Here is a 21,660-nt window from a genome sequence, read left to right as displayed (position 1 = left end):
GATCTTTCATGAATATAAAGCTGATCACATCCCTTCCTTGCTTAGAACCATTTAATAGTGTCCCGCCTTACAGAGGACGGAACCCAGCCCACATCCCAAGGATGCCAAGGTCCTGCACAGAATTGAGATCCCCGAGCCATCTCCACCCTGATTTTAGGCAATTCCCCCCGCTCACCACACCCTTACTGGACTGCCTGCTGTCAGTTCCCACACCCTGCCATGCCAAGGTGTTTGTGGCCTCCGGCTGTTGTCTCTGCCCAAAGCACTCTTACCCTGGCTTCTCCGCCAGCTGGCTCCTCTTTCCCTAGGTCTTTCCTCAAATATCACCTCTTAAGAGGTCTTCTCTCACTACTGAAGTCGACCCTCTATTATTCCCTCATGCCATACACTGTTTGTTTCTTCTCTACCACTAATAACCATCTGTACACTTTTGTTTACTTACTGTCTTTCTCACTAGGTTACGTATTTGATAAGAAGAAGAATCGTAGCTGTCGTATCTACTATGTTATTCCCAGCACCTAACAATGCCTGGTAGATGGTAGGTGCTCAATAAACATCTGATAGTCGGATGGATGGACAGATGGATGAACACATGAACGGATGGACGGACGGATGGACGGATGGACGGACGGATGGATGGATGGATGGATGGATGGATGGGGAGGCAGAGAAGGAAGTAAAGAAAGAGATGAGATCCGGGTCAGGAAGCAGGATTCTGTGCGATATCAAGGTCTGTTAGGTTGGCAGCCCTAGACATCCTAGCGATACCATGAAGGCCCTCAGGATGTCTTGTATAGAGATCTGTAAAGGAGAGGAAGCCATGGAAACAGGAGATGAGGGAGCTATAGGCAAAGTTTACCTTCTTCATACTTTTTTTCTCTGCTTGGGAATAATAAATATAAAGCACCTATAAGAGGACCTGACATGCAAGGCATTAGGTAAGTGTTTATTATAATAATAATTTATTAATAATAATTAATTTGTTATAATAATTTGTTATTTCTAATATTATTATTCCAGCAATTATGAGTCCCAGAGGAGGCAGCTGACTCTGTGTGCATTTGACTAGTAGAAGGTCACAGAACACTGAACAGCTCAGTCAACAGAAAAGCAGCTGAGGATGCTCAAGACCTTGCAGCCCCACAGCCAAGGCTGGTTACTGGAGGCTGGACTGTCCCCCTGCTTGGCATGCCCTCCCTCCTGGCACCACCTGGCCAGCTGCCCCACTGGCACCCATGCCATCCTCTCCCACAGGCATGGCTAGGCAGCTTCCAAGACTCCTCAGACACGAGGGGAAGCTGCTGCCAGCTCTTGAAGTGTGAGAACAGGGGAAATCTTTCAGCTCTGACAGGCGGATTTCGAACCCTGTTTCTAAAAATGGCTGTTAATAGGCTTTTCTTCACACCATCTCTCTCTGCACCTGCTTTATCAGGAGGCAACTGCATTGCTATTCACTGTCTTGTGACCAAAGTGATTTCACCAGTCAAAACAAATAATTATGGGCTAGAAGAGCCCAAAAATAAAATAAAAAGATAAGGGAGGGTCTGACAGGAGGGCTGAGCTTTCTGTCAAATGGTTGGTGGACTGTCTTCAAGATCATGTTACTGCAGAGAAAAATAGAAATCCCAAGATGAAGGTGGGCGTCATGAACATGTCCATTCATCGGAAATGGACACACAGGAGTGACAGCACAAGCTGGGTCAGCAGATGTTTAGGTTTGCAATATACATTGTTTAACATGAACACGTGGGCTTCCCTGGTGGTGCAGTGGTTAAGAATCTGCCTGCCAATGCAGGGGACAAGGGTTCGAGCCCTGGTCAAGGAAGGTCCCATGTGCCGTGGAGCAACAAAGCCTGCGCGCCACAACTACTGAGACTGTGCTCTAGAGCCCGCGAGCCACAACTACTGAAGCCCGCACTCCCAGAGCCCGTGCTCTGCAACAAAAGAAGCCACTGCAATGAGAAGCCCACGCACCGCAATAAAGAATAGCCCCCGCTCGCCACAACTAGAGAAAGCCCGTGTGCAGCAATGAAGACCCAACACAGCCAAAAATAAATAAATAAACAAACATGAACACGTCTCCTTTCTACAAGAGACTCAAAAGCACTCTGCTTAAGTCGATGGAGACTGACTCAGGCACTATTTCAAGAGAGGAGGCACAGTGCTACCCGTCAAAGGCAGTGGGGTAAGAGACAGACACCACCCAAGGAGGGCCAGAGTCACCCTCCACAATTCACTTCCTGGGTGGGACATTCAACACCTCTGGGCCGCTGAAACCTCATCTGGAAAATGGTGGTAACACGTTAGGATCTTTTTTTTTTAATTGAAATACAGTTGGTTTACAGTGCTGTGCCAATCTCTGGCTGTACAACAAAGTGACTCGGTTATACACATACAGACATTCTTTTTTTTAATATTCTTTCCCATTATGGTTTATCACAGGATATTGAATATATAGTTCCCTGTGCTATACAGTTGTTTGTTTATCCATCCTATATATAATAGTTTATATCTGCTAATCCCAAACTCCCAGTCCATCCCTCCCCCACCCCCTTCCCCCTTGGCAACCACAAGTCTGTTCTCTCTGTGAGTCTGTTTCTGTTCTGTAGATAGGCTCATTTGTGCCATATTTTAGATTCCACATAAAAGTGATATCATATGGTATTTGTCTTTCTGTTTCTGACTTACTTCACTTAGTATGATAATCTTGAGTTGCATCCACATTGCTGCAAATGGCATTATTTCGTTCTTTTTTATGGCTGAGTAGTATTCCATTATATATATGTACCACATCGTCTTTATCCATTCATCTGTCAATGAACATTTAGGTTGTTTCTATGTTTTGGTTATTGTGAATAGTGCTGCTATGAACATAGGGGTGCACGTATCTTTCTGAATTATAGTTTTATCGGGGTATATGCCCAGGAGTGGGATTGGTGGATCATAAGGTAATTCTATTTTTAGTTTTCTGAGGAACCTCCACACTGTTTTCCATAGTGGCTGCTCCAGTTTACATTCCCACCAACAGTGTAGGAGGGTTCCCTTTTCTCCACACCCTCTCCAGCATTTGTTATTTGTAGACATTTTAATGATGGCCATTCTGACTGGTATGAGGTGGTACCTCATTGTAGTTTTGATTTGCATTTCTCTAATAATTAGTGATGTTGAGCATCTTTTCATGTGCTTTTTAGCCATCTGTATGTCTTCTTCGGAGAAATGTCTATTAAGGTCTTCTGCCCATTTTTCTTTTTTTTTTCTGCCCATTTTTCCGATTGGGATGTTTGTTTTTTTGTTATTGAGTTGTATGAGCTGTTTGTATATTTTGGAGATCAAGCCCTTGTCTGTAGCATCACTTGCAAACATTTTCTCCCATTCCATAGTTTGTCTTTCCATTTTTTTTATGGTTTCCTTTGATGTGCAAAGGCTTGTAAGTTTGATTAGATCCCATTTGTTTATTTTTGTTTTTATTTCTGTTGCCTTGGGAGACTGACCTAAGAAAACATTGGTACAATTTATGTCAGAGAATGTTTTGCCTATGCTCTCTTCTAGGAGTTTTATGGTGTCATGCCTCATGTTTAAGTCTTTAAGCCATTTTGAGTTTATTTTTGTGCATGGTGTGAGGGTGTGTTGTAACTTTATTAATTTACATGCAGCTGTTCAACTTTCCCAGCACCACTTGTTAATGATACTGTCTTTTTCGCATTTTATATTCTTGCCTCCTTTGTAGAAGATGAATTGACTGTAGGTGTATGGGTTCATTTCTGGGCTCTCTATTCTGTTCCATTGATCCAGATTGGAAGGGAAGAGGTAAAATTGTCACTATATGCAGATGACATGATACTATATATAGAAAACACTAAGGACTCTACACAAAGACTACTAGATCTAGTAAATTAATTCAGCAAAGCAGCAGGATACAAGATTAACATTCAAAAGTTGGTTGCATTTCTTTACACTAACAATGAAATATCAGAAAGGGAATGTAAAAAAACAATACCTTTTAAAATAGCACCAAGAAAACAAAATACCTAGGAATAAACCTGACCAAGGAGGTAAAAGACTTAAATGCTGAGAACTGTAAAACATTCATAAAGGAAATTAAAGAGGATTCAAAGAAATGGTAAGACACCCCATGCTCTTGAATTGTAAGAATTAATATTGTTAAAATGACAATACTACCCAAAGCAATCTACAGATTTAATGCGATCCGTATCAAAATAGCCATGACGTTTTTCACAGAACTAGAACAAATAATCCAAAAATTTGTATGGAACCATAAAAGACCCAGAATTGTGAAAGAAATCCTGAGGGGGAAAAAAAAAAAGCAGGAGGCATAACTCTCCCAGATTTCAGACAATACTACAAAGCTACGGTAATCAAAATAGTGTGGTATTGGTACAAAAACAGACATACAGATCAACGGATCTTATCTGCTCAAAGACAAAGGGCTGGACAAGATGACCTCTTCATAGTCTTTTGGAGAATGCTCATCCTGGGTTCTTATAGAGGAGAGATGCTCATTTAAAATATGAATATGCAATTATTTATTCATTACCCAAGGCAGAGTGTATGGAGGCTGGAGGACTATCTTAAACTCCCTGCTAGGTGAGGTGGGCCCAGCCACGCCCTCTTTAGCTGGATTTGAAGCAACTTTTTAACTTTAATGCTAAACTACCCTAGCAGACATTCTCTTGTCTTGCTGTCTTGCTATCATGATCTCACGAGACTGGGAGTGTTGTAGTGATGGTTGGTAGATAGATAGATAGATAGATAGATGGATGAGAGACAAAAAGACAAGTTGATGGATAAAAAGATCCAGCTACATTTGGATCAATGTTCCTTTTAAAAACTTTGGTTAGAATGTGCCAAAATGTTGGGGCAAAATCCTGAGATTCCTTCAGGGTATGATGGCAGCCACTCCCTTCGACACCAGCTTTAAATTCTGGAAGTACCAGGTTTTCAAATGGCACTCTCTTTTCTGCTGCTGAAAACATTTTAATATCATTTTCTTTCAGACAAACATCTAGATCATCCAGCTTAAGATCCATCAAGTACCCAGAAATTATTTCTAAAGTCTCTATTCAACCTGCCTCTTCCTGAATTCACTCCTCTCTTATCAAGTCTCTGCCAAAATCCGATGTATCCACACCCATGGAGAATGAGTTTGGATCCCTCAGTCTTCCCCTCTCCTTCTGGACTGGATGCTCCAGAAGGGCAAGGACCAGGTCTAAACCCTATTAGGTCTGTGACCTCTTCTGAGGCCCACACAGGGCTTCACACTATGTTAGGAATGGAGCAAAATTTTTAGAGCTGTGGATTCGTTGAGAATTAATTGAGCACTTACAATGCGCTTACATACATTATTTCATTTAACCATTATAGCACCCTGTGAAGTGGGTATATTTTGTTATCATCCCCATTCACAGATGTGGAAACTGAGGCTTAGAGAAATGAAGTGCCCTTCCCAAAATCCCACATATAGTGGATGACTGAGCTGGAACTGGAACCTTGGGCTTTTCTGACTCCAAATCCTTAGATCATAGCCAGTGTGCTCTGTTGCCTACTATCTGGTTACAGGCTGTGCCCTGGTGGTCGGGGGAGGGGACGGGGGGGGGCACACACAGTTGATTCTAGCTGACAGCTTTCCTTCACCACCAGAATCCTTTAACCTGTTGTTAGTTACAGAGGTCTAAATCTAGGGTCTTAAGCAGCCTCAAGGATGAGAATAAATCATCTGATCATAAAGGTGCTGTTCTTTAGATGAAATGCACCTGGCACAGCATCAGGGCAGAAAACTCTCTTAAAGAAATGGGTTCCTGAAATTTATATGACCAAAATAAAAGATTTCTCTTGGCTTTCAAAATCCTCCACGCCCCATGGAGAGATCTAAGCATAATTATATTGTCACCATCTTTTTAGAAGAGATGGCAGATGGGGTTGTGTATTGTCAGTGTTCACCAGAGCGGTTTCTGATGTGTCCAGGAGGCAATGTGAAAGTAATTCACATCACTAACTTTTATTGAGGGTATACTATGAAGAAGGCATCGTGCGAGCCATGCAGTGCCTAAGAGGGGGGCCTGGCTCTGAAGATGACATTCAGATGGAGACAGACACATGCGTTGTAAGTATATACTGAAACCAAATGTAGAAAAGGGCCATGACTACACAAGCTAAATGCCAGAGGAGAGCAGAGGGTGAACGAGCCACTTGCATGGGGCATTATCAAAGAAGGTGGCATGGCAGAGGTGGCCCTGGAGAGCTGAGCCCTGAAGTATGCTGAAGATTTTGATAAGTGAACCCAATGTGAATGGTACTCCCAGGAGTTGGGAAACACAAAAGGAAGGAAAAGAACGAAATAAAAGGGCATGTCACGGTCCTAGAGATCTATCATTAACTCTACTTGTAGAATTAGAGGTTTTGTAAAATTATTTAGCTCTCTGAAAACGGGGCCCCTTACAAGGTATGGACCTACTGCTCAATTTCCGCACATTCAACCACAAAAGGTGGCTGTTCTCGGAGAGAAAGCCATTCTCTCTCATGGTTTGACCTAGACGACTTCTCCTCCACCACCTTCATCTTCCAACTCCTATTCCACAGAGTCAGCGATGACAGAACTGCCAGAGGGAAGAGTGTTTTCACACCCCTCTCCCAAGCTCCCACAGCACTAGTACATGTTCTCCTCATCACACCGCCCTTCTGAATTGAAACCGTCTGCTTACTAACTGGTCCCCACCTCCACCCCCCCTCACACATAAGCTCCTGAAGGCAAAAGAAGTGTTGCATTCACCACTGAGGTTCCACTGCCTAAAATATATAATAGACACTCAGCAAATGTCTAATGAATAAATTTAATAAATAAACAAATGAGTCTTGGGGGAATTACACAAATTTAGAGGGCAAAGAGAAGGCATCCAGTGATCTTCAAAGTTCCCTCCAAGTCCCAGATTCTGATTCTAACAGAGCCAGCGGGTATGGTCATAGCCCATCAGAAGGCCACAGCAGGGACTGTCCCCCGTATAACTGGCAAGGCCCCAGAGCATCAGACTCTACATACCAGTGTAAGTGAGAGGGCACTTGCACACTGGAAGTGGCAATACAGCAGAAGGGGTGAGGATGTGGGCCCTAAAACAAGATGGTCCGGGTTCAAGACCCAGCTCTGCCACTATGAGCTGCTAGACCTCCAGCAAGTTAGCTAACCTAGCTAACCTCCTTGAACCTCAGGGTTCTCATCTGTAATACGACAGTGTATGTCAAAGCATTGTGATATTGTATTAAATGAGTTAATGTGTAGAAACTGCTTAGAGCAATCCATGGCACAACGTACGTCCAAAAAGATGCTAGCTCTTATCGTTACGACTTGGATTCCTTCCATAAGGCATTCTGCTACTGAAGGAAATTCAGTATAATCTGAATCTGGGTTGGAATCCTCCACACCTCCTTCAGAGACCGGACAAAGTGGGAATGGGAACCGTCTACTGTGAATGGAGACCCAGCTCCACTGAAGTCATGAGGGAACACGGCAGCCTTTGTCTCATGGGGAAAGTCACTGCACAGATCAACAACTCAGAAGAGATGCCACCTTGTGCAGATGCTGCCTCCCTCCTGCTCTTTTCTGAAAGAACAAGGCAAAACAAAACAAAGGAACAAACAGGGTCTGCCTTCTCCAGAGTTCCACCCCACAGGGGAGTGTGCTTCAGGACCATTATGCTATGGGCTTCATGGAGATTACTACCAAACAACGATACAGAATCCAGACAAAATGCTTTAAAAAAAAAAAATTCTCAGGTTGCTAATCATTCAACTCTATCCCCTATGGTCCCTCTAGCTTTTCGTATCACTTTTAAAAGCAAAGCAGCTTTGATTTTCCCTTATTCAAGTTCCTCAAAAGCTGATGATCTTTCTACCCAAAAACCCTCTCCTCAAATGACTGAGTACTTTTTACTCTTTACTTTGTCCTTTGGGTAGGAACTGTGTTTTCACCAGGCTGCCAGGCAACCATCTGGGTACAGAATGAATGCATGCTTTTAACTGCTGACCCTGGCACCCCCAATCATGGGCTAGCCCTCAGATTTTCATCACACAGTCATAGAGCATCTTTTGTGCTCTGTGTCAGAGAGGCAGTGGGACACCACCCCAAGGATTTCGCAATGTATTATACTTTGTACACGTCAAAGTGAAGATCTGGAAGCTGCCTATAACCTCGTCTTTGCAAACAAAAGTGCCTCACACCATTGACCCCTTTGCAATGGCCACATGAATCAAAAGGCCTTCTCCCCCCTGCCCTTCACTATAAGATTGGCATTGGAAAGAAGAGAGTAGATGATAAAAGAAACCTTTGGTAGAAATGACACAAATGCAAAGTAAAATAAACCCGTAACCCCCAGAGCCTACAAAGGCCCAAGAGGACCAAGAGAAACTGGAAACAGAGGCTGGAGATGAGCCTGAAAAAGCGTCCACAGAAATTCCATATAGAGAGTCCAGATTTAGATTGACTTTGACACCATTTGGCCCGTCTGAGCCAGACAACATGAATTTCTGTGAGGGATTTGCCCTCCAGTGGTGCTGGTTACAGACTCTAGGTACTGCTGTTTACAACTGTTTTTAGGACAGGTGGCAGGTTCCCATGTTAACATTTTATTACATGAATCTAAACACATTGCCTCTAGAAGATACGAAAATATATGCAAGCAAATCTTGAAATAAGACTATTTTAGAGGGATTTCCACAGGATCAGAGTGCCACCCTTGTGTTACAGATGGGTCAACTCCCAAAAGTTGATCTGTTATTTACTTGGCTCTAGAAACTCAATTTCCCACAGAAACCGTAACCTAAAATTGAAAAGACAATGGACCGTTAAAGAAAATTATATACAGAGGAAATAAATCTCCCAATGAGATATCATCTCACACCCGTCAGAATGGCCATCATCAAAAAATCTCCAAACAATAAATGCTGGAAAGGGTGTGGAGAAAAGGGAACCCTCTTGCACTGTTGGTGGGAATGTAAATTGATACAGCCACTATGGAGAACAGTATGGAGGTTCCTTAAAAAACTAAAAATAGAACTACCATACGACCCAGCAATCCCACTACTGGGCATATACCCTGAGAAAACCATCATTCAAAAAGAGTCATGTACCAAAATGTTCATTGCAGCTCTATTTACAATAGCCAGGACATGGAAGCAACCTAAGTGTCCATCAACAGATGAATGGATAAAGAAGATGTGGCACATATATACAATGGAATATTACTCAGCCATAAAAAGAAACAAAATTGAGTAGTGAGGTGGATGGACCTAGAGTCTGTCATACAGAGTGAAGTAAGTCAGAAAGAGAAAAACAAATACAGTATGCTAACACATATATATGGAATCTAAGAAAAAAAAAAAAAAAAGGTCATGAAGAACCTAGGGGCAAGATGGGAATAAAGACACAGACCTACTAGAGAATGGACTTGAGGATATGGGGAGGGGGAAGGGTAAGCTGGGACAAAGTGAGAGAGTGGCATGGATATATATATACACTACCAAACGTAAAATAGCTAGCTAGTGGGAAGCAGCTGTATAGCACAGGGAGATCAGCTCGGTGCTTTGTGACCACCTAGAGGGGTGGGATAGGGAGGGTGGGAGGGAGGGAGAAGCAAGAGGGAAGAGATATGGGAACATATGTATATGTATAACTGATTCACTTTGTTATAAAGCAGAAACTAACACACCATTGTAAAGCAATTATACTCCAATAAAGATGTTAAAAAAATAAAAAGAAAATTATATAACGAGGAAATAAATCTCCCATAATTCCACTGCCCTAACATAATTTTCATACATTTAGTTCCAAGTCTTTTTATAGAGCTACATCTTTCTACAGTAATGCTCATGGATATAGATTCCACTTAGTATTTTGCATTTTGAATTAAGCATTCATAAACATAAGCCAACATTTCTGAAATCTTCATAATGATCACACAAATGCTAATCTAACACATAATATACTTTCTTTGGAGAACAATTCAACTGTTTATAACAACATGTTTATGAGAAAATACTTTCTGAGCATCAGTTTTGGGTTCTAGGAGTAGCAAATCTTCCTCCTGTGCTTCTGGCATCCCATCCCACACTTCCTTGATTTCCTGACCCCTGAGATATGAGGCATTTCCTGTTATGATGTCTTAGTCCAGTTGGGCTGCTATAACAAAATACCATAGACTGGGTGGCTTACACAACAGAAATTTACTTCTCACGATTCTGGAGGCTGAAAGTCCAAGACCAAGGTATGGCCGACTCACTTTCTGGTGAGAACCATCTTCCTGGCTTGCAGATGGGCATTTTCTTGCTCTACTTTCACATGGCAGAGAGGGAGAGGATTAGTGTCCTTTCTCTTTTTATAAGGACACTAATCCCATCATGAGGGCTCTACCTCCCAAAGGCCCCCCCCTCCAAAATACCATCACATTAGGGAGATAGGGCTTCAACATATGAACAGGGGTGGGGGGGGTCACTGAATCTATAACATGGTTTCCCATATCTTCAGCAGGGGTGCTGCAGCACGGGGGAATCAGAGAAGTTCAGAGCAGGGATGGGGGCTACCAAGACTCAAAGTAGAGGGTGGGAGTTCTAGGAAGTTGGAGATGCTGACAGAAGCCGGGGTTTCCTATCTCTGGCCCACAGCCTGGACACGCCCAACCCTTTGTTTTTTTCTGTGAGCCTCAAGAATGTCTCCATCCATCTCTGCTTTCAAGGTACCATCTGTGTCTCCAGAATAGCATCTCCTTTTCCCCAGGCTTGACTGGTAAAATTGGAAATAACAAAGGGTGAACCTCTGTGTTGGGCTTCTCCAGTCTTCACAGTAAGTGGGCCTCTGGGCACACAAAGGTCTGATGTGAGATTTACCCACATTCCAGGTACAAGTGATCTTGGGCATATAAACCCCACAGAGGGGGATACCAGGGGAGGAAAAGCACCAGAGGAAAAGAAGGGGGGCTTTGGTGAAGGAGGAGGGGGAAGGGAAGGGATGAGAGGAAGGAGCCTCAGTAGATGTCTCTCTGAATGATTCACTCATCCAATGACTGTTTACTGGGTACCAAACTATGGACCAGGCACTGTTCTAAGTACCTTGGATACATCAATGAACAAATAAAACTAAAAACCCTGCCTAAATGGAGCTTACATTATAGTGGGGAAATGCAAATAACAACCAAGAGGTATGGTAAGTAGGAAAATTAAATAGTATGTTAGGAAGTATCAAATACTATGGAGGAAAAGTAGACCATGTTAAGTAGACCAAGAAGGTTGAAAGGGCTGTTTACAACTTCCCATGGGGTGGTCTGATAGGTCTCATCGAGAAAGTGAGAAGCCTTGAAGAAGGTGAGAGGGTTAACCGCATGGTTATGTAGTGGCTGTGTTCTCTACAAGAGGCAATAGCCAGGGCAAAGACTCCAGGGAGGAGCATGCTTGGAGTGTTTGAGGCCAGCATGTTTGGGCAGCAAGTGAGGCTGAGGAGTAGCAAAAGATGAGGTCAGAGAGGGTCAAATCATGCAGGGCATGGTAAGAACTTTGACTCTGCAGGGTTTCGAGCAGAAGAGTGACATGATCAAATTTCGTTTTAAAAGGCTCACGCTGGCTGCTGTGTGGAGAACAAACAAGAGGAACACAAGGAGACCAGCTAGGGGGACACTGCAGTCATCCAGCAGAGAAACAGTGGTGCCTTAGGTCAGGGTGGGACCCGTGGTGAGAGCAGAGGGTGGATTCCAGATCTAGTCTGAAGACAAAGCAACAGGACTATCCGGTGAATTGGATAGAAAGAGAGTGGTTAAGGATGTGTGCAAGGTTTTAGCCTCTCAAGGTGTGGTCAACAGACACAGAGAAGCAGATTGAAAGAAACAGGACTGCAAGTTGGAGACCCATTGGAAGGCTCCTGCCTAATCTAGACACAAGATGATGAAGGAGTGAACAAGGCTGGTGGTAGAGGGGATGTAGAGAAACTGATGGATTTTAAAGGTTGGGATAAAATTGACAGTAAATCAAATTAAGATTTCAGATAAGCATTTTGTAGCAGTTTCCCCAATAGCCATGCTTTCTTTCCTTAGTGGTACAGAATTTTTAAGTGGATATATGGGAGCCCAGCTAAAGATTACATTTCCCAGATTCTCTTGCAGCTAGGTATGGTGTATGACCAAGCTCTGGACAATTGGATGTGAATGGAAGTGATATTTGCAACATCCAAATTGTGTATTTTCCCTACCGACTGGCTTCTGTATGGAATTATGGCAGAGCCTAGATGCAACCATCTTGGACCACGAAATGTAAGATGCACACTGAGGATGGCAGAGCAACAAAATCAAGCCACATACCAACCTGCGATTGCCTACCCAGACTTATTTATGTGAAAAATACACTTCTATCTTGTTTAAGCCTCTGAGTCTGGGGTTTACTTTGTTAAAGTTGCCTAACCTTTAACCTAACTAATAAAAGTTATTTTAGCTGTTCCAAGCACAAAGCCCTAACACCAAATGTTATCAATCCCATGAAGCCAAGACAGTATTTGACAGGGAAGGATTTAATTCCAACCTGCCTCTGCTTGTTTGTTCTTAAAATATCTGAACAGTATTTGAGCTGCGATGCCCTGAGTCACTGCACAAGAGGCTTAGGTCTAGAGCAAACTGCTGCTTATGGAAATAATGTTCACTTAATAATGCATTGCTTCTTTATCAATCAAGGAGCCCCAACCCAACATCACATCTCAAGCAGAGGTCTCAGGAAGACACATTATGTTATCGGCCTTTGGGACACAAAACAGCATCTGCAACAGACTTCTAATTCGGTGTACAACCCAGCCATCACCTCCTGATTGATCAGTGAGCGAAGTGTGTGATGACAGACCGCCCCCCCCAACCCAAAGGAGGCAAGATCAAGTTCTAAACTGGCACCGAACAAAGACATACTTTAGTCAAAGGCAAATCCCAGCTGTGTGGGAGTCTAATAAATTACCACTGCATATAGAAGGATTGAGCTAAAACCTGCGTGGCCTCAGATGTGCAGCCAGCGCTGTAGTGCAGGCCCCCAGGCCTTTACACGTTCACTAATCTAGATGCATCTAGTCCACATGGGAAGGCAGTCACCACGCCTTGCAGTTTAAGAAGGCCCCGCTGCATGAAATGTGCTGGTCCATAATCACAGCGACTGGACCAAGCACCCTTCATTCATTCTTTCCCTGACCATCAAGCTCAAGAGATCAAAAAACTGCAAAGAACTAGGTGAAGAGTCAGTGGAAGTTTATGGCAAAAATTCATTGTTGGCATGTGGATCAAAGGAGGAGGTTGACCCACTCTGGGAAATACAATGCCCCCTTGCAGTGAAATGCCCTGAAGTCCGGGATGATTAAGGTCAAGTAGGTGTATTTCCTCCCAATAGGCTATTTGTAGCCATTTCTCTAGGCAACGAGAGCATGAGGCTAACTGTAAAGCAGTGACATTAAGATTCATAAAATTGAGAGGAAAGGGGTTAGGACTCGATTGAGATCATTCAAAGAGCAAATATTTACTGAGCATCTCAAGTCAGGCGTAGAGAATATTGTGTGACAAGACAGTCTCTGTCCTCAAGGTGCTCAGGATCTAGTGTGGAAGACAAACCAACCAGCCATGACAAGAGGGTGCGCAGTGCCAAAAGGAAAGAAACATGGAGAAGACAAATGGGAGGGGACTCAAGTCTAGTTTGGGGAGTGGGAATAGAACATCCCTTCCCAAAAGAGGCCAGAGATAAGCTGGGGCCAGCAACGTTTTGATGGCTCACTTGCTACTACATGAATAGGATGGGGATGATTCGTCCTATGAAGATACTCTATAAAATGGGGTTGATAATTGCCTGTTGTAAGTAATGTAAGTAAATGTAAGTAAAATATGTCTGATGTCTTGTAATATGTAATCAAAGATTTACTCTGTTGCCACAATCTACATGGATAACAGAAGAGGTCATTATGTAAATTTTAGAAGAAAGGTACAATATTAGTTTTGTTTGTTTTTTTTAAAAAGGGAAGTTGAAATTGATGTATTGCTGAATTTGCATCAATCAGAAAATCTAGACTCCTGTAGGGAACTTGGAATCATCCAGTTCCAGTTCTGTCATCGTTCTGAATATGCCTGAATCAGTCAAAGCAGATGTGAATGAGAATTGTCATTGTTTGATTCAGTGGACTGAAAATCTGGAGGTGGGCTTCCTCTGCCTACTTCTGCAACAAATGACAATCTCTGTGGTATCACTTGACTTTCTCAGCCTGTCTCTACATCTGAAAATGAGAGGCTGGATGCGAACAATGGTTTTCAAAAACTTTTTTTTTTTTTAATGACAATCCACAGCGAAAACTGGTATTTCATATGGTGACTTGGTATAATACTTATCTTTATTAAGTTTAATACATTTACTATTTTTTCATTCTATTCTAACCCATTTCTTTAACATAAAAATGCTGGTTAGACCCAAGCTAATTTCACGTCCAACAATTCCAGACTAGGTCATATCTAAGGGAGCTTCCAACCCTGATTCTGGAACTTGTCAACACGATCATCTAATATTTAGTGCCGTACAGTTTTCAAAATGATTTCACCCCTGTGATCCTCATAGCAGTGGTGTGACATGGGCAGAGAGGCTAATGAGATTCAGCACAGATCGCACGGCGAGATTATGGCAGAGCAGGGACCAGACCCTGGCTGCACACCAGCAGTGATGGTTGGCCTGTTCAGTAGCTCTTCTTCTCTCAGAGAATTCCATCTCCTGATGACCCTCTGCCCTCAAGCTTCAACTTAAATGCCTCTCCTGATCTGTCAAAAGCGGGAGGCAAACCCAGAGAACATGCTCAAAGAATGTAATGTCAGCTTTCATGTTCATGCCCTTGTTACACCCTTCAGGAACTACCCAGTGCCAGCCACAAATGCAAGAAACTCGGTCCCTGCCCTGGAGGAGCTCAGAGTCTAGCAGAAAAAAATCCACCCACAGACCCACCCACTAAGTACTGGTCCCTTTCAAAGCTGCCCTTCTCTTGTTTTCTCAGTGATAACCTCAGTTGTTCTGTTTAACTCAGCAAGTCTCCCCATCTGGCTGATGGAAAGTGCCAAGCGCCAAGCCTTCCCTGGAGACTCTCTGAGCGCTGGAGGTCAGCAGGACAGCGAGAGGGTGGCACCCCAGTGGGGAGTGAGGGGCGGCTCCTAGGCAGTGCTGCTCCCTCCATTGTCTCCCCTCCCTCCCCAAGGGCGAATGCGGGAGGCCAACAGCCTCTCTCAGCATCACTCCAGATACCCTGCTCACCCCAGACCAGCATCAGCTGACTTCAGGGATATACAAAAAAATCTTTAACATCATGAAAAGGTCAGGCCCCTAGATTTATGGATAATGTCCCATTTATATTATTTAGGAGGAAAAAAATTACATCAAGAACAAGGGCAAGGGGCAAGAGTGCTTTTAGGGAACCATAAACTTAGGGCTAAAAAAAAAAAAAAAGAGACATTCAAGTCCTTCTTTTATTTTTTTTTAACTATTCATAAAGCATTAAGTGCTAACTGTAATATGCCAGTATTTCTAAAGCAATGATTGTTCAAACCATCACAGTCAGTAGTGGGAATTTATTATTTTGCTTTCCAGCATCTATCCCTCCTCCCTCTGATGACAATACACAGATTTACTGGGGGGCGGGGTGGGGAGCCATATCCCCTTTATTCTAAGCCAGTTGGTATGGGTGCCTCTAACCTAAACTCTCTCTTTAAATCCAGGGGTGAGCCCTGACTTACTTAAGTTATGGTGACCGGTTTGGGGATGGAAGGAAATCCAATCAGAGTCCATGAGACAGAAAGACTCTTTTTCTGAGGCTCCAGAGAAAGTGTCCTTTCTCTTCCACAGGAGCTACCAGAAGAAAATGTCTTTCTATCCCTGGATGGTGTGGTATGAAAAAAGGAGATGGGGGACTGTGGCAGAATCCGGGTGAGAGGCTCTACTGGATGGAGACTGAGGATGCAGCTGATCTTGCAAAAGCAGAGCAGGGAGCCAGAGAGAACCTGCATCCTTAGGGATGCCATCTGGACTGCTGGGTCAAACCCTTCCTTCCTCTAGATATTTAGCTAAAGAAATCTCTTATTTGCTAAGCCCGTTTGAGCTGAGTTTTCTAACACTTGCTACCAAAGTAAATTTAAATTCATAAAACACCTTACCTATCCCAAAGTAGTAATATACAAAGGATTTAGGGTTTCTCTGGGGTGAAGCAGGGACTGTAGTGTGATAGATGGAGATTGAGAGAAAATTTTCTTTCTTAGCTTCTGTTAATTCTGCAGGAAATAATCACAATACCTAGTATCTATATAATTGTTCCTATTTCTCAAAAACACCTTTTCCACAAGTATTTCCTCACTTGAATTTCACAATCCTGACTCCAAGAAATTATTCAAACTTTTATTTTGTAGTAATTACTTATTTACCAAGCACTTTATATAGTTTAAAATTTGATTTCAAGTTCAGTAATTCATTTGATTGTCACAATAACAGAATGTGGTAGGAATGGTGGGTCTGTCATAATATCCACTTTAAACAGGAGAAAGTTGAACCTCAGAGAAATTAAAGGAGATGCCCAAGTTAACTCAAGGAGGTGTTGAGAGACAGGCCTCAAATCCAGGTCTCTTGGTTTTAACACCAATGATACTAAACTCTACTCCCAGAAACAAGTGTATGCGCGCCTAAGCACTGTGTTAGCAGTGGGCTGAACTTGACCCAAGCACCAGAGGTCCAGACCCGGATTCCAGTGGCAGAGCTAGAACTAACTAGCTGGTGACCTTGGGCAAGTTCCCTTTGTCTTGTTTTCTCATTTGTAAAAGGAAAGGTTTGAATTAGGATCTGTGATGCCCTTTCAAGGTCTAAACGTTCCATAATTCTAGACTTTCTTGCCCCTGCTCAAATTAAAAATCTTTTCCTCAGAATAATTATAACCTTAGCTGACATTTGTTCGACTGGATGTCAGGTACTGTGCTAAGAACGCTACCTCCATTTTCTCTTTAAATCTCACAACACTCCCGAGACAACTGTTTCGCTTTTACAGACAGGTTAACTTGGACTGACAGAGGTTAAATGAACTGCCCAAGATCAACAGAATCAGCAAGCATCAAGGGGAGATCTGACCTCAAGTCAGACTGGCCATGAGGACCTTAACCCAGCCTATATTTGTTCTTACGAAAGAAATTAGGCTTCCTGCAGTACTGATTACCTCTTTCCACGCAGAAGAGGTGTGGTAAAAAAGCCAAACCGAGTTACACCAAGCCTCCCCAAGGCAAAAATGTAAAGCCGCTGGAAGGGCCTCTGGAAGGATCCTCCCCGGGCCCAGGGGGCGGGGCGCCCATCCCGCGGGCCGCAGAATAGTGGCTTTGGGCCATCCTACCCTCCCGGACTTTTACCTTGTTGAGATGCGGGTTCCTGGTGACATCGTATCCGCGCTTCTTCAGGGGCACCGGGCGCGCCGGGCCGGCCTTGGAGTGGCAGCCTCGGGCGGGCGCGGGGGGCTCCCAGTGCCGGACAGCGCTGCAGGCCCGGCCGGGTAGGAGAGCCAGCCGCGCGCCCGTGCCCAGCGCGGCGCCCATGGCCCTTGCGCAGACCTGGCACGGGGAGACACCAAGGTCAGGGGCGCCTTCCGGCCAGCCAGGACCCACGCGCGCCGCGGGGCACCGAGCCAGTGCCAGGGACGCGCGCTCCGGGAGAGGGCAGGGATCCCGCAGGGTTTAAGGCGCCAGCCCCCCGCCCCTCCCGCGCGGCCACCTGCGCGGCTCTCTCTTCTCGCTTGCGGTGCACAGGCCTCGCCAAGCCCCCGGCAAAGCGAAAGCAACCTCAGGAAGCGGTCCGGTGCGGGCCACAGCCCGCGCCACCCACGCCCCCATCCCCGAAGAGGAGAAGAGGTGACTGCGCGCCGAGGGGTCCCCGAACCTCCAGCCCCGCTCGGTGGCTCGCCTAGGTCCCCTGCTTCCCCAGCCCACCTGTGCTGCGCCTGGAGCTGATGTCTACGCGGCCGGGCTGCGGGGCAGGCGGGGCGAGACGCAGCGGGGCCGTTATACCTCTCCTGCCAATGGCTGGACCGCGCCGGCGGCCGCGAGAGCGCGAGGCTGGTGCGTTCTGGAAAGAGCGGTCCCGAAACCTTGTTCTCAGTGCGGGGCCTCCCCTGAGGGCGCGCGAGGAGCGCCTCACAGCCGTGTGCATTTGCCTCCCCGGTGACAAAATGAAGCGTAGAATACTCCCTGAGCCTGTCCGTCTTGACAAGCCGTACGCACCGAGGGGGCTTAGCATTTAGGGATCAAGGTACCCTCTTACAGTCCCACCATTTGGAAAAGGCCCTGGCTTCTGGATAACGGGTAGAAACCCTCAGGCACCCAGCGCTGTGTTGTGTTGCGTTGTGCTATCGAGTGCAACAGCCATTAGCCACACGTGGCTCCATACCTTTAAACAAATTACTTTGAATGGAATAATATTTAAACTCTAGTTCCTCAGTCACACTAGCCACATATCACGTGCTCAAGAGCCACTTGCACATAGTAGCTTTGGGACTGGATAGCGCAAATATGGAACATTTCCATCTTTGCAGAAAGTTCTATCAGACATCGCTGATATAGGGTCCCCAGTTACTAAGCAGGCTCCTGGGGACCCCACGGAGCCTGACATGAATTGTTGGGACCAGGTAAGAACCTTGGAGTCCATCTAGCCCTGAATTTAATTTTAATTTTACCCTTTTTCCACACAGTAGCCAGGAAATTCCTTTTAACACGAACCTTTCATTGTGTGTGGAATAAAATCCAGACTCTTTTTGGTGCCCACAGGTTATCCTGTAGCCTGGCTGCTGCCAACTTCTTCAGGCTCGTCCCACTCCAGTCTCCCTCTCACTGAGCTCTGGCCACACTTGCTCCTTCCTGTGTTTCCACCCCATCCAATTTCCTCTCACCTCAGGGCCTTTGCACTCGCTATGGCCTCTGTTTGGAATGCTCATGCTCTCAAGTCTCCACTAAGTTGTCAACTCGAAGGCCTTTCCTCCACTCCATCCAACATCAGCCTCCACTAGGGACTAAGTAGTGAAGGATTTTTTTTCCATTCTTAAAACTTAACACAGCCAGTAGTTAGCTCGTTTTTCTAATTGTTTATTGTCTGTCTTCCCCTAGAATGTAAGCTTCATGAGGAAAGGCTCTTTGCCTATAAACCTGTATCCTCACATCTAGCTCAGTGCCTCGTGCATAGTTGCACAATAAATAGTAGTTGGGTGAAGGAACGGAAGTGACAGCCGCTTTCATAAGGATTGTGAACCCTCAGATTGCTGGACAAATGACATGGTCCTCTACTCATTCCCCTTCAAACCTCCCGTGCAAGCAGCCTTCAGAATGTGCACTCTGGCTTTGTTCTAGGTACAAAGCAGGTATTGTGGCACTAGGGGCTGCCCCTGCCTGGATTCAGGATTCTCTCCTCTCCCTCAGAAACAATCATCTCCTCCTTCACTCTCTCCCCTTTCCAGTCCAATCTTCAATGCGCTGCTCAATTATCTATATAAAACGTTACTTTCCAAAACAGAATTGAAATTACCTGGTGGGGGGATGGGATGAGGACCAAGATACAGATTTCCAGGCCCCTGCCACAAAGATTCCAGTTCAGTAGGGTTTAAATGCCTGAAGTCTGGTTTACTCTTGGACTGTACACTTACATAAACACACAAACGATCCTTTTTTTTCTTAAACCAGTTTGAGTCAGATTTTTGGTTGCTTACAACCAAGAGTATTAACTGATACTTTTCCTCTCAACGCTGTTTCTATATCTGCCAAACTTCCCACCAGTCGACAAACATCTTGAGGGTAGACTGTGTGTGTGTGTGTGTGTGTGTGTGTGTGTGTGTGTGTGTGTGTGTGTGTGTGCCTGTGTGTATGTATGTGTGTGCTTCCATCTTTGGTACCTGACACATAACAAATCGTCCAGAACTTTTGAATAGTCTGCCCTTCCTCGATACAATGACCGTTGTCTCACCTGGAGCACATTTAATAGGTAACCTCAGTCATTTGAAACTTAACTAGAAACCAGGATGTAATCAAAGGTTCCCAAATAAGCCAATATAATTTTTATACAATCTATTCACTAGAGCGCATACAGCTTACATCTAAGATTCTCTCACCTGTGGCCTATATTCTCTTAACCCAGATGTAAATCTAACAATATTGTTTTTCTTTCGCATGTGTTTGATCTTTGGCCAAGTTAAGGAAAGGTGCTGAAGGCAGGTTCACCAGCTGGAGCAGCAGAAGGCAGTGACAAGAGGAGAGGGCTGCTGTGTTCTACAGACCCAGGTTCTTTCTCCAGGGTGTTGGGCTTCTCTCCATGGAAGCACGAATACCACCACAAGAGCATCCCAGCCAGTGGAAAGGGAGAAGAGGAAGTGGAGGGCACTCCTTTAGGGAAATGATGCAGAAGTGGCACACATTACACCTACTCACGTTCTGCTGGTGAAACCTGTCACACAGTCACAGCAGCTACAAGGAAGCCTGGAAGTATTTTCTCCAGCAGGAAAGGCATATATACCCTCTGCTAAAGCTCAATAGGGGAGTCTACTACTAAAAGGAGGAAGGGGAGAATGATTCCTGGGGACTAGTAACTACCAGTCTGGATATAATACTCATTTTATATGAAAGTGCTTGGCGTGGAGTGGATGCTCAGAAACTGTTAACTATTATTATTGGCAGGTGTGGTTTCCATCCCTGGTTTCCTGGCACATTCCTTCCTTTTAGACCTCAACATAGGATTACAGAGGCCAGGTTCAGAGCCACGGAAATATTGCAGAACTTCTTCAGCTCCATACTACTCTGACTTCCTTAGCAAGCCAGCCCTGTGGTCTGGTCCAGCACTAGATAGAACTGATGAGTCTCCGTAATTTGTCTTGGTCTCTCTGCCTTCACATCCCATTTTCTGACTTCTGCTATGGTTGTAGTGCTGCTTCCCGGGGTGGCAGGAAAGGAATCCCATTCCCGTCCTCCCTGGTCAGAGTTCCCATATTCCCCTTGCATTTAGTACCTTTGCTCTTTCATTGTGATTGCAGAGATTTGCACATGTATCTGTTGCACTACTAGATTGGGTTCCTTGAGGACCTGAACCACCATCTACAATTCTTTGCATCTCCAGGACCTGGGACAGTACCTGGCACCAAGAATGCCCTCAGTTTGTTGCACTAAATAAAACAGGTATGAATCAAATTTGTGCATACCCTTCTAAAAAGTGGACTTGTTGAAACCAAATTTGGTACGTTGGTAAAAGGGCAGGAAAGCAGCTTCAAATTAGGGTTTTAGTTCAGTTGACTGCCTTGAAACAAGACCACTTGTCTCTTGTAAGCAGATTTTAATGAGCCTCCCTATGTGTTTTTAAAAATGGAGGTGCATTAAAATAATTATTTTTCAGCTAATCCCATTGCTTCACACACGTATAATATTCTACGCAACATGTTATGAATGTGGTGAACTCTTTAATTCACATTGCTGCTAGGAATATTTGGAGACACTTCAACTCTGTTGTTTACACCGAAAGAGGATGGTGAAGAACATTTATTTCCCCCTTGTCCTCATACTCGCCACTCCGCATACATGCCCTGTGTTCTGGGTCTTTGCTCAAGCAGTTTCTTCTGCTCCC

General features: G+C 44.6%; 1 protein-coding gene across 3 annotated transcripts in view; it reads right to left on the bottom strand.

The window, feature by feature from the left end:
* ME3 (malic enzyme 3) overlaps positions 1-21,660 on the bottom strand; it is a 327,764-nt gene that overhangs the window by 184,644 nt on the left and 121,460 nt on the right. Inside the window, exons 1-2 of one of the 3 annotated variants that reach the window (XM_082410150.1) lie at positions 17,997-18,144; positions 17,424-17,621 (exon numbers count right to left, since the gene is read on the bottom strand). The exons of 1 other annotated variant lie outside the window; for it this stretch is intronic. In XM_082410150.1, the coding sequence (XP_082266276.1) occupies positions 17,424-17,606 (183 nt within the window). In that variant the 5' untranslated portion in view covers positions 17,607-17,621; positions 17,997-18,144. Of the gene's footprint in view, positions 1-17,423; positions 17,622-17,946; positions 17,966-17,996; positions 18,145-21,660 lie in introns of those variants that run through there. One more of the 3 variants, XM_082410151.1, reaches the window with a different exon arrangement.

The sequence above is a fragment of the Balaenoptera physalus genome, assembly GCF_965194825.1.
Source record: "Balaenoptera physalus genome assembly, chromosome: 10".
Taxonomy (NCBI): domain Eukaryota; kingdom Metazoa; phylum Chordata; class Mammalia; order Artiodactyla; family Balaenopteridae; genus Balaenoptera; species Balaenoptera physalus.
The sequence above is the reverse complement of the archived record's forward strand: the minus strand, read 5'-3'. Positions and strand labels throughout refer to the sequence as shown.